Source organism: Penaeus monodon, chromosome 42 (assembly GCF_015228065.2).
Source record: "Penaeus monodon isolate SGIC_2016 chromosome 42, NSTDA_Pmon_1, whole genome shotgun sequence".
NCBI classification, from domain to species: domain Eukaryota; kingdom Metazoa; phylum Arthropoda; class Malacostraca; order Decapoda; family Penaeidae; genus Penaeus; species Penaeus monodon.
In genome coordinates, this window is record NC_051427.1 from 25,715,570 (window position 1) to 25,730,286 (window position 14,717).

Here is a 14,717-nt window from a genome sequence, read left to right on the forward strand (position 1 = left end):
AAAGAAACTTCACAAGAAATGGAACATAAAAATGAAAGTCAATTATGTTAGACAACCAATGACAAATAGGGAACTATGACGGTGAGAAATTTAATCACAACTGGTATTTATTTAAGTAATGTACTGTATTTGTTTTTGTTTTTCTTTTTTTCTTTTTATGCTTAACTACAAATTACATCATGCATATTACATACTGACATACCGAACATAGGCATTTGTGGATCTGATATATATAATATGACGTTTCGATATATGGATAAGTATTTTTCTTTACAGAAATGATATGTATATGTATGTGTATATATATATATATATATATATATATATATATATATATATATAATATATATATTTATATATATACAGACATTTGAGTGTGTGTGTGTGTGTGTATGTGTGTATGTGAATAGAAAAACACTCTTCCGTGTTGGGACAATGGATGGAATTCAGGTGAAAAAATTTTGTTTTCGAAACTAGTGTTTTTGTATTGTGGGTTTTTCTTCCCTCTGTGTGTGTGTGGTTGTGTATGTATAATAATATATAAACTATATACTAATATATATATATACATATATATATATATATATATATATATATATATATATATATATATATGTGTATGTGTGTGTGTGTGTATGTGTGTGTGTGCGTGTGTGTGTGTGTGTGTGTGTGCGTGTGTGTGTGTGTACCTGTAAATGTATAAATACTGTGTATATATATATACATATATACATGTATGTTGCATTTATGCATCATTATATATTGTATTTATTATACACGCACACCTGTGTATGTGTGTGCGTGTGGACTATATATCTAATTAATCATCGTCTAGTACATTTTATGGATTTCCACGAGAAGAAATGCTGTAATCCTAACTTGCATTAATTGCAAATGCAGTTGAGAAAAAGAACAAGTAACCATAATTGTAAATAGAATCAACCCTCTCCCATGGAATTTATTCGCGCCTAGCTTGTCATATACAAATATATGTGCATATATACTTACAAGCATGCATAATATATATATACACATGTACATACATAATATAAGCGTTTGTGCTCCTGGTCGCTGCCGTTTGCGCTTCTGAGGTGGAGAAGCGAGAGGCGGAGCCAAGTCACTGTCTCCACCACCACGCCTACTACCACCCCTACCACCGTTTCCACAAGATGTCCGCTGAGCCTGAGGCCGAAGCCGAGCCTTCTTACCGAGGATGCTATCGTCCCTACGGCTACCACAGCACTCCCTACGTCCACCACAACCACAAGAATGCCGCTGACCCTGTTACTGAGGCTGAAGCCAGTTACGGCTACAGGCCATATTGCCATATGGCCTGTAGTGCATTAGCACTCCTACCAATACACCCCCTATACTCACAGCCATTTCAAGAGATTACAAGAGATTCCTAGTTTCATGTATGGCCACCACCACCTTTCTGTGTACCATCCCTCCCACAGCGGAGCTCACTATGATGACGGTTATCACCACTAAAGCACTGAAAGCTAATACGCCCTGAATATATCTAAAAGAGGTTTCTTTTGAAAATTGGTATATGAATAAAGTCTGTTGATATATATTTTGTGTATTATTTGCGATTTCTAATAACCTTCACAGATAATGATAATGTTTATTTAGCTCAAATAATACATAGAGTATATGTACAGCTTTTTACAGAGAAAGCTGAACCTATCTGAGAGAAAAACTCTCGGTCAGGCACATTACAATATACAATATGAATATCACAACAGTAATAAGAATTCATGAATAACGTCAATGGGAATTAGTATCTAGTCAGTAACTATCGCTTTTAAACAGGATTTAAAGAAGTTTAAACTTTCACTTTCCTTGACTGAAAGTAGCAACTGATAAGCAATTGAAGTTTGTATTTGAAGTTGGTATTTCCAAAGAGTTTTGTCTTTGTCTTGACCTATCAATTATTCTTGTTTGGAATATAGCAATATATGGGACTAGACAAGGCTTTGTAGACAGATAGAGCACAACAGTATGTATTTAATTTCTCATATTTAAGAATTTTCAATGTTTTGAAAGATTCTTTGGTGTGTTCATATGTTTTCACAGAAATAATTGTACTTATAGTACGCTTTTGTGCAACATTAAACCAGTTTGCATATTGAAATACTTGCATTACCTCATACTCTATTTCAGTAGAACACCAGGCTATATATAAGTGAGTAATAGATGCACAATATTGCTTGAACATCTAGTTTAGATCTTATATAATATGGTAGACTGTTTGCATAGGTTTTAGTGCATATACTGAATATGTTCATTCCACTTAAAATTATCTGCAATAATTATTCCCAGAAATTTCGTATGAGTGTCTCTGTCTAGAAGTGTGTCTTATATTCTTATAAGATCAATTTGCACTGGGACAACCTATTAAAAATTAGGTAGTGATTATTTTTTATTTATTGTGAATTTGTTACTTTATAGTTTATAATTTATGGTTTATAGTACTAGTTAATGTTGGGAGATGAGAACCACTTAGAAATAGCACTGAATCATCTGCATATAATACAAAATTTAACGGTTTACTTGCTTTCACCTACTCATTTATGAAAAGGAGGAATAATAATGGTCCTAACACAGATCCTTGCGGAATTAGATATTCTTTTATTTCAAAATTAGATACTTCACTGCGGAACTGAACACACTGTTTAAGATTTTCTAGGTGTGAGTAGAACCATTTATTTGAAACACTTCTGATACCATAATAGTTCAGTTTGGAAAGTAATACGTCATAAGAAACTGTATCAAACGCCCTGCTCAAATCAATAAAAGCTCCAATAGTAAATTAATTTCTGTCAAAACCTTCAAGTATATGACCAGTAAGATACATTAAATCAAGTTCAGTTGATGTTCCTTTTCATAAACCATATTGAAAGTCAGTTAAGATGTCTTGTTCCACACAGAAATCATCAAGTCTGGCACATATGAGTTCTTCAAGTAATTTACTAAGAACTCCTAATATTGCAATTAGACTAGAGGTTTGGATAAGTTTATTATCCTTGTATATTGGGGTGATCTTAGCTATCTTTAAGGGACCAGAAATACACCTAAGGTAAGAGATGAATTAAAAATGTGAACGAAGGTTTAGCAATGGAATGAGTGGCAGACTTAATTGCTTTAACTGGGGACTGATCACAGCCAGAACTAATTTTCATTTGATTGATTTTTCTTGTGATTTCATGTTCTGTATAAGGAGTTATAGAGAAAATGTCATCATTGGCTTGGCCAAGATAGTCTCAGAAATCAGAGACTATCGTTCAGGTTTATTGCAAGATCTTTTCGTCTATTAGCAAAATAGTAATAGAATTGTTTAGCTATTAAAGTAACATCGTCAGTTTCACTTCCATCAATTGTGAACCTGTCATTGGTGGTCTTACTAGCTGTACATAGCATGTTAATGATTTACCATGTCTTTTTGCATTTTTTAGCTTGTTGTTGTAGGATATGTTTGTAATAATTTGATTTAACAGCTCAAACTGCAGTTGTAACCTTGTTTCTAGCTCTATGAAACATTTTTTTTTTATATGTGATAGGTTCCTTCGCAAATTTTCTTTGAAGCACATTACTTTACTTGGTTAGCTCTTTGATTTCTGATGTTATATAGGGTTTGTGGCCATTCTATTTTCTGTTGTCAACCAAAGAAAATTTTCTGTTGAACCATGCATCAAATATATTATTAAAATTATTCTAAGCAACATTGGGATCTCTTGCAGAATATACCAGATGCCAATCAACATCATACAGATAGTCCATTAAATTCTGCGCGATTATTTGCATTGATTCTTCTATATTTGGATAAATTGGTTTTGTTTATCTGATACATAGCTATAAACTGTAAATATCGAAAAATGATCAGAGATGTTACTATAAATGATTCCGTTTTATCATGCATCTAAAATATTAATAGGCCATATGTGGTCTATACATGTTATCGATGTGACTCTTGTTGGTTTGTCAATGGAATTGAAGAATGAGTGAGAATGTAATGAAGCAATGAAATTATTGACATTAGGGTCACTTTCATGTGATAAAAGGTCAATATTAATATCTACACCCAAGTAACATTGCTTTTTTCATCATTTAGTTTGTTTAAAATGTTGCTTAATGTTTCCATAAAAAATATGAATGTTACCTTTTGGTTTTCTATAAATATTTCTTACTATAATATTTTTTGAAGAATGGAACTGGTGCAGCGAAGACAGTCATTAGATGTTATAGTTAAATAAATTCTTTTTGTAAATGAAAAAAGTATTCTTCATATACATTTATTGGTGATTACATTGTATTGTTGTAGATTCTATAGATGCTCATTATCTTCACTGAGCTCAATTTCATACATCAAATTCGTAGGCAAGAGGTTCAATACACTGTTGAATAAATGTGTCAAATTACTGGGCAAACTTTGTATGTTGTAATAAAGGAGCGAATATGTCTTCACACTAAACATCAAGATTCAAATGCTGGTTTGGGGAGTAATGTTTAGGATTTAATTGTTTTCAATCTATCACATTATCTAAAAATATATCTGGATCAGATTCAGATACAATATCGCCACCAATGTTGTTGCAAAAAGAAGTTGCATGTTATTAAAAACGTCAATCATGGTACTTCATCAGCTACTAGAGTGTTTAAATATAATAAAAAAAATCTATCACATGTTAGGTAAAACAACACTAAGGAACCAAATATTTTTTACGTTAGAAGGAAAATGAGTCAGCAAGGGCACTGATATAAACTGATTGCTCTTCTTTGGCGTGTCGTAGTTAACTGCAGTTTTACTTGTTTTGCCGAATAAGGTAACTGCGACAAATCTTCATGGGTTGCGAGTTCCCCAGCTGCAGTATTCCCTCTGTCGCGGTTAGCTCAGTTATGAATTATAGTCTTTGGTAGAATTAAATTATTAAAACTCTACGAGCTTATTCGCCAATTTTCACATGTTTCACTATTACGGCAGTTGTAAGCCTAGTAACACCAAAGCAGGACGTCATCAGGATTTCTCCTGTGTTCTGGACGATTTTACGGGGATAAACCCCCTCAACTGGGTTGTCCTTATACTCAGAGTGTGCGTGGTGTGTGTGTGTGTACATACACCAAATTGTGTCGGATATTATGGTCAGGGACTCTAGAAAAAACAGTGCTTAGTAAAAATTACGAATACTGAGTGTGATGCTAAGGTAACAGGGTGCTGTACCATCGACCGTTGGCGAGACCTGGTGAATGTATGTGTGACAGCACTTGACCTGGCGCTCGCACCCTCCCCGCGCCCGACCGCAGGGAATTAATCACCCAAGAAGCGGACGGGACAACCACCCCCTCACTGTCCTACCATGGATGAGGGTGGGGACGCGCTCGATGCCCCCCAGTGCCAGTGCCAACTACCACCCCCTCAACCCTCCACCCTATGGGAGGGATTGATTCCACCGAACATAGGGATGTGAACGATGTGGATTCGACTGCCGACCCTGATGCTGATAACGAGGGATTCCAACTCGTTCAGACCAGAAGGAAAAAGTGAAAACCATGCCGAATAACACCAGCAACCTGACCAAGAAAGCAAACGGAACGACCCAAAAAGCGCGAACCCATCGCCCCCGGGAGAGGTACATTAGACTGGCCTTTCCTGAGGACACGACTTCCGTCGATAAAATAAGGTGGATGAGGGAGGTCAGCCAGCTGCCAACCCCTCCAAGAGGAAGGCCCGCTAGACATGGGCAGGGGAGATGGATATCTCGCGCTACGTCTATGTACGACGAGAACAACAACAATATGTGGCCCTGATGATTAATGGCACTTTTGCGGGGATCTCTCTGCAGAACAAAGACGACTTTCAGCCTAAAAAGAAAAAATACGGGGAATACCTGGTTACCAGGTTTCCGAAGGAGGCGGCCGCTGAGGAAGCACTGCATCTTCCGGGTGTTTTTAAAGCCCGGAGGATCTATAAGGACGGACAGCCCTTGAACAGGCTCATCATTGTATGGAGCGGTGAACAGCCGCCACCTAAAGAGTACCAATTCTTTGTAGATACATAGAGCCGAGCTCCATTCGACAAGTGGTGCTCAGAGGTTGTAGTCTGCTACAAGTGTCAAGGTTATGGCCTCGTAGCTAAATATTGCAGGAAGGACACAGCGTGTGCTGTCTGTGCAGGAGCTCACCAGGCAAAGGACTGCCCTGCAAGAAACGACGGAAAGGACAACGACAATGAGGAAGCCGCCACCATCGTGAAGAGGTGCGTCAGGTGCAGAGCGGAAGGTGTGACGGCCTGGCACCGTAACTGCCCCCACAAACCGCCACGAGCACCCCCCCCCCCCCACCTGCCCCGACCGTACCCATCGACCGCGGAGTGGCGATGCCCAGCCCAGCCACACACACCCACCCAGGGCCGCGTGACGTCACCAACCCACAGGACTTCCGCAAACTGCCAAGGGGATTCCCCATCCTAGGAACAGTGCCACAGGAGAAACCATTGGTGAAAAAGACATGGACACGGCCGAGGAAATAAGAAGCATCAGGCAAGAGATTGCTGAAATGAAAAAAAGCATCAGGCAAGAGATTGCTGAATTGAAAAAAATGATAATGGAGAACAAAAGTGATCGTGTAGACAGGGAAAATGTGCGTTCTGATGATGTTAGTGATGTTAGTGATGTTGAAAATACGAATGAGGTCTCTGATATTATTATTACGCACGACAAAAGTGAGCGTGTAGACAGGGAAAATGTTGGTTTGATGATGTTAGTGATGTTGAAAATACGAATGAGGTCTCTGATATTATTATTACGCACGTGCGTTCTGATGATGTTAGTGATGCTGACAATACGAATGAGGTCTCTGATATTATTATTACGCACGGCGGACCATCTGAAAACAGTGACGACAGTGACCGTAAAAATGACGCTGACGAAGATGCGTTGGAAACGGCCGATCTGTGGGACATCACTCAGAAAATGCTATCAGGTACGGATTATGCGTATAGTATCAATACGCGGAAAGCGCGCAAACAGATAAATAAAGAAGATACAACACAAATACGTAATGCAGTACAAGAAATATGCAGACTAAAGAGTTTCATCAAACAGAAATTTGACCAATCAGTTAAACATAGGGTGTGATGGGGGACAAGAAAACACTTACTTTTCTTTCATGGAATATACGTGGTGTCAACCGTAGAATTAATGACTTGCTTTACTATATCCATAACAATAATGTTGACGTTATCTGTTTACAAGAGCCCTTCACATCAGCCACTAAAATAAAAACCGCCCCTAGAATTAGAGGCTACCACTACTATACGAACACAGGAATGACAGGCCTATTGACTTATGTCAATGACACCATACCGCATAAGTTGGTGCAGAAATCTAATGACAATAATGTGCAGTATCAGCATTTACATATTCGAACAGCCTCTGGGTTTTTCTCTCTGTACAATGTATACGCAAGGTGTAGAAAGTTTCAGACTGATTCACTGCCCAACTTTCAGAATCACGGCACAATATGCATGGGAGATTTTAATGCTAGACATTATACATTTGGAGATAGTCAATGCAATGAAAATGGTGAAGAGTTCCGACATTTTGTGAACAACAGATCTATGACAGTATATGATACAGACAGGCAAACTCACGTGGCGGGGGGCAGGCTAGATTATGTAATATGAAGGGATCTTGTGCATGGAAACGTCAGAAGCATGCTTGCAACAGAGCTAATCAGTGACCACTTTGCAATAGTAACGAGATACGTTGTTGATAATACTCAGTCACCAAAAACAAATAGGGTCAAAATTTCTATCCCCACTTACCTTGAGCATCACTTTAAATCACGTATCTATGATTGGTACAATGATTACACAGTAACAAGTGTTGATAAATTTTCCATGGACATGACAACAGTGGTCACTGATTACTACAACACTTGAGTCTGTCCAAAGAAAACCTTCAAGAACAGCAACTCACAACGCTCCAAACAACCTAAGTGGGTCGGTGACCCTACATTATTTAGGGAACAAAAGCGAGTTCAGGAGCTTTATGATATCTACAAGCAGGATAATACCCGTGACAACCTTATTGAATTTCTTAAGGCTAACAAAAACCTACGGGAATCAAAAACTCATTTCAGAAATGAACACTTTGAACAGTTCCTACAAAGCATTAACAATAACACCTCAATGTCGGAGGTCTGGAAAAAAATTAATCGAATTTCAGGCAAACCAACTAACACCCCGCAGTTCCATAGTCCTCTTGCACAAGCAGATATGCTCCTTAGTCAATGGGCTGGAGCGTCTAAATTGAGCTCACTTCCCACAAATATTCAGGATCACCTTAGTCAATCTAAAATTGCACGCAAATTTGCCATTGAGATTGGATGTTCTGATACTGACCCCTCAGACTTTGCTGAGATCACTGAGTGGGAACTGAACAATGCACTGATCGAAGGAAAAGCGTCCGCCCCAGGTGAGGATGGAATTACCTATAGTGTCCTCCGTCTTATAGCTCAGGTACCTGGTAATCCCCTTTTGCACCTATACAGGTTAAGTTTGTCACAAGGTATTCTGCTGGCCCTGGACACGCAGTCTAATCATCCCTATACCGAAATCAAAACACTGATAAATACCGACCAATTTCCATTAACTCATGTGTATGCAAAGTTCTAGAAAGGATAATTTTGAACAGACTCAGGTACAGGTTACAAGGTAAATATCTCACAGACTGTACGGATTTCTATCGGGACGTAGCACACAACATTGCTTTGCAGAGTACTTTCACACTCTAATCCAGGGAAGCACACTGTTTTTCTTGACCTTAAGTCAGCTTTTGACATTGCAAACAGAGAAGTTATCCTAGAACAATTAGTAAGCTTTGGCATCCGGGGTAAGATATTGAACTGGATTAGAATGTATCTCTCGAACAGATCTGCAAGTGTCCTGTTCAGGGGAGTGAGAAGTTCCACTTCACAGTCTTTTGAACTTGGGACGCCACAGGGAGGAGTTCTCAGCCCTATGCTGTTCAATGTCCTCATGCACAAGCTGGTGGCAGATATCCCACTTGGGGATGGTGAATCCATTATATGCTATGCTGATGACATATGCGTCAGAGCATCATCACAAGTGAGGATGCAAATAATTCTCGACAGAATCACAGCAAAGGCACATGAGTGTGGATTAGTCATTTCCGCTGAGAAAACAATGGCTCTAAACCCATGTATCATAACCCCCACCCACTTTTCGCATAGGTGACCAGGAGCTTGACATTGCCACAAGTATAAATATCTTGGGGTGAATGTAAAAGATGCAGACCTGGTCCCCTCTCTAAAGAAGAGACTCTGGGAGAGATTGAAACCTTTGAAAGTTCTTGTCGGAAGAGAACATGGCATCATTGTTAAGCTCACTAGACTGTTTTACTTGGCTTTTATAAGGTCAGTTGTAGACTACCATGCATTGAACTTGTTGCAGTGTAAGGAATCAGAAATAGGTAGTTTGGAGGTAGTGCAAAATGAAGCTATGAGGATTATCCTCGGCGCCCCGAGAACAGCAAGGATAGTAAACATGAGATCAGAATTAAACTTACCATCCATTTCTGATAGAATAATATTTATTTCCACCATATTTGGGGTCAAAGCTCTGAGGGAACCCTCGTATCTCTCAGATTTCCAAAAACAACTGCACATAAAATCACGCAGTAGACGTGACAAATCACACACACGCGCGCCCTCTGATACACAAAATCTCCATGAACATTATAAAACTCAATGTTCCAATTAGTAAAATACCAAAAGGTCGCTCCATTCCACCATGGAAAAATTCAACATTGATCGTGCACCTTACATGTCTACCACAAAAAAAACAGGGTGCATAACTGTGTGTTGAAACAAATTGCGCTAGCAACGGTAACGGAACACACAGAATCTATGGGTGATGATGCATATGAGTGTTACGCCGACGGATCCGTACAGTCTGGATACAAAACTGGTTGTGCTTGCGCTGTATACAAAAATGGCTTACTACAACATCAAGTTAATATGAGAATACAAAACTGGGCCAGCACTACACAAACGGAGCTGGCAGGTATACTCCTCGCAACGGAATTCTTAAGGTCTCGGGGCTCTGGAGTAGTTTTCTGTGACTCTCAAAGTGCTCTTCGGACGCTAAATTCTTTCAAAGCAGGTGGCGATGAAGAAATTGTGAGTTGCATTAAGCGTAACGTAACCTATGCAACAGAGCGTAATTTCAACATTCAGTTTGTATGGATACCATCTCATGTTGGCATACGCAAGCACGACCACGTAGACAAATTGGCGAAAGAAGCCTGCAGCAAGGATATTGTGAACATAGATCTTGGGATGCCTCTTGCTAGGGTTGCACATATATTGAAAAGTTCTCATAAGGAAGAACTAGTAGATCTGATTAACACTCAAAGGCCTGAAAGCTGTACCATAAGGCACTACGATCAGTATAGAGATGGCAAGCCTTCCTATGGGTGGCACCGAAGTCAAACCAGTCAGTGTGACGTGGTTATTGCCAGAATACGTTTATGTTACAGAATGTATTGGCAACTGCACGGTGCAAGAAGTGCAGATGAATCTACATGTAGACTGTGTAACGAAGAAAACAAACGAACGCTTGAGCACTATATCTCGGAATGTCATGTGATACAGCCTTTCAGACCACCTAACATGAGGTATAAAGAACTATGTGAATATTTCATTTCATCTGATACATTGGAAGATATACTCGTACTATACCTTAGATTTACTATGTGATAACTACCGTAAGCAAATAACAGTGTTATTCAAACACAGTGGCAAAAGCATATGTAAGTAATAATTTTTGTATGATGTATGATTTATATTTCTATTTTACCTTGTACAACTACAGTAGTTACAGACTACTGTACAATGTCAGATATATGTAAAACTGTAATCATGATTGCCCACGCCTGAGCAGATAGCCAGGGTGGTAAATAAACTTACTTAACTTAACTTCACTATTACTGCATAATTTCTTTCAGTTGTGGTAGCACTGTGGTCCGACTTAGGTCAAGGCAATTGGCCGAAAAGGGAATCTAATAATTGAGGGAATCAAACAAACAAACAAACAAAAAAAAAAAACGATGTGCGTGCGTGCGTGTGTGAGTGTGTGAGTGTGTGAGCGTGTATACGTGTATGTGTGCGTAAAGGCATGTGTGTGTGTGTGTACGTGTAAGTGTGAACAAGGGTAACTACGTAAGGGCTAGTTCGCGTGTGCGTGAGCATGCGCGAACGTAGTTACGTGTAGGCGTACGTGTACTCATGTAGATTTATATAAATCACCTTGCACATTTACATAAAACTAAATAAGCTCTTACAAAAATGTATCATTGTTGTTTATTATGAAAGAACATAGTTTGGATCATTACTTCCGAATCCTAATTTCTTTCTAATTTCCAATGGTCTCTCTTGCAGGGCTCTCCTATTTACTGAGCTTGACACTAAAAACAAAGTAAAACCGGGAAAAGAAATAAACGAGTGAGTTCTGGTGTTTTACTAGGAGAGTGACAGCGTACAATTACACGAACCAATATAATTAGCTTTACCTTTCCATATCAGATCACAGGTCACTGTTGTAATCCACTGTCGCAGGGAGTCCGTTACAAGGTCCGAAAAAGATTAAAACAAAACACAAAAGGCGACAGCGTGCCGTCCTGGCGAACCCCAGCCTGCCCTCTCTCTGTCTCAGGTGTGTCTGGCGGACTTCCCCCTAGGTGCGCATCCTCGCAGCAATTAGGTATTACATAGTGCGCTAGTTTTCCTTCTGCGCAATTACTTGTGCTTTCTTTTTGAATATCTAAAGTGGTTATTCAAACCGTTTCTATTTCAACTTATACGGTGTTTCCTTTATTTAACGTGTCGTCTTGCGCAGGTGTCTTCGTCTGTCCCCTGGCTCTCGCGCTTTGTGTACTTCTCTTGTCTTGTTTTTGTTTCTAATTATTGTCTATCTGTAATTGTTCGTGCATGCCAGCCCGACTGCAGATCTAATCACGACACCTCCATCTGGGGCGGTTTCTTCGTGTCCGTATGATGAATCTTCCATCTCCACTGAAGGAGGACAGTTTTCCACAGTCGTGGTTTTAGATGCGTGTTTTTGATGGTTCCCTGGTGTTGGGGGCGCGGAATCAGGCGCAGAGTGCACTTCACTCAGTGGCTGCTGCCAGGTTTGTTGACGAGGTGGTGTCCTAGGGGTGTACTGAGTGCTTGCAGATAGCCTAATGTTTCTTTGTTCTAAATGGTTGATCGGTTTGTCTGGTTTCATTGTGTCTAATCAGTTGGTTTCTGTTGTTGGAGAAGACATGTTTATCCTGTCTTTTCGCAAACTGAAAATCGTCCATTTGCTTTCTGCGTGCCTCAGCAGAATCTTGGAAGAGATCCTCATTCTATTTGGCACATCTAGGATGTTTCACTGGTTGTTCAGGCAGGCCCACGAAACGCAGATTTCCCTCCCGACTCAGATTATCTAGCCAGTTGAAACGCTGTCGTAGAGATGTGTTCTCCTCTCGTAGTTGCGCTGTTACCTTCTCTTTTTCTTTACCAGACTTCATTAACATTCCAAGTTGATTCTTCATGTCTTCTAGTGTTTCATGTTCTATTTCCACACTCCTCTCTAAAGCCACTAAATTCTTCTCATTTTCCTTTACTTGGTCAGCAAGCATTTTTTTCAAATAATAGTCCTTCAAACAAAATTCCAAGCATCGAGTAGAGCAATGATTTCACCGAGTACGGGGGTGATGGTAGCGGGTGTGGTGGATGAATGGGGCTGTGCTGGTCGAAGAGGCGGTGCCATGGTAAGTGGTCGTTTGCTACGTTGAGGAAAGTCAATAGAGGTGAAATTCGAAGACTCTAGAAGACTAGGAATTTTCCTGCAAAAGGAACAGAGAAACATTTATACTGATATAAAAGTATATGATGATCTGATATAGGGGTAAGTACTCTTCTCTATGGAATATTTGAAGGTTAAATCAAATATCAAATGCACATGCCTCATGCAACTTTTTTTTTACTGTCACAGTTCCTTATTTTGGATGCCTATATAGCTGCTTTATATATCTGCATAAATGCTTCTCTGTTCCTCTTTATCTATAAAGGTTCTCACCAGAATTCTCAAATCATAAACAAAATATATTTAGACTGACTTTATTCCTAAATCAGTTTTCAAAGTAAAGCTCTTAGATATATTCAGGGCATATTAACTCTCAGTGCCTTAGTGGTGGTAACCGTAACCATAGTGAGCTCCGCTATGGGACGGGTGGTGGTGGCCATAAAGAAAAATAGGATCAGCTTCTGGCTCGGCAGATCTCTTGTAGTGGCTGTGAGTGTAGGGGGTGTATTGATAGGAGTGATAGTCCACGGGATGGTACGACCTGTAGCCGTAACTGGCTTCAACCTCAGCAACGGGGTCAGCCGACCTCTTGTTGTGGTGGTGGACATAGGGAGTGTTATGATAGCCGTAGGAATAGGGACGGTAGTATCCTCGGTAAGAGGGCTCGGCTTCGGCCTCAGGCTCAGCGGACCTCTTGTGATAACGGTGGTAGGGGTGGTAGTAGGTGCGGGGATAGTAGGCATGGTGGTGGACACCATGGCCATAGCTTAAGGCACGACTTGGCTCCGCCTCTCGCTTCTCCACCTCAGAAGCGCAAGCGGCAGCCACCAGGAGCACAAACACCTGAAAGAATGTCAAATCACACACGCAATTTAGAAATCAGTCACTATACAAAATAAACAACATTAATCCTGCTCACAGAAAAACATGCCGAAAGTCTACCCACCAAGTACTTCATCTCTGCAGGATTGGTGAGACGGAACAGGGCGATGTGACTCCGGCCATGCGTCCGGCTCTTTATATACCTCTTCCCACGCAAGACCTTGACAGAACGCCGACAAGTCAGCCCATTACAGATATAGAAACTGGCTTTGAGTAAGACACGCCGACATGTTCTTGCTTCCAAGAACTGCCTGGTATCTTAGATATTGATCATCATATATCTCATGTATGCAACGATAATGGAAAACAACAAAAAAAGTCCTATGTGCAACTTTTTACGCGCCTACATAAACAATCGGCTGATGTGCAGCAGATTTTTATATACATACACACACATATATATGATATAACATATGTATACATACATACATATATATATATATATATATATATATATATATATATATATATATATGTGTGTGTGTGTGTGTGTGTGTGTGTGTGTGTGTGTGTGTGTGTGTGTGTGTGTGTGTGTGTGCATGTTGTATATATACAAAAACATATAGATAATAATGATATAGTTATAGATAAGTATAGGCTGTATGTCCTTATATATGTTTATATGTATGCACTTATTCTGGATATATATATATATATATATATATATATATATATAGATATATATAATAACATACATACATACATAACATACATATATATATATATATATATATATATATATATATATATATATATATATATATATATATATAATAGTTATATGTATGCATATTCTGATATATAATGTGCATGAAATAATATCATATATATATATATATATATATATATATATATATTATATATATATATATATTAATTTATTTATAATTAAATATTTATAAATATATTATTTATAAATTTTTTTTTATTTTTTTTTAAAAAAAAAATTTTTAAAATTTTT

The 14,717-nt window shown here is 39.0% G+C and overlaps 1 protein-coding gene across 1 annotated transcript; it reads right to left on the minus strand.

The window, feature by feature from the left end:
* Positions 1–13,172: 13,172 nt before the first annotated feature.
* Positions 13,173–13,860, minus strand: LOC119598880 (histidine-rich glycoprotein-like). Its single transcript, XM_037948573.1, has 2 exons — positions 13,821–13,860; positions 13,173–13,717 (listed from the first exon to the last, which is right to left on the minus strand). The coding sequence occupies exons 1-2, from the start codon at positions 13,830–13,832 to the stop codon at positions 13,256–13,258; spliced, it is 474 nt and encodes a 157-aa protein (XP_037804501.1). The 5' UTR covers positions 13,833–13,860; the 3' UTR covers positions 13,173–13,255.
* Between the last annotated feature and the right edge of the window lie 857 nt (positions 13,861–14,717).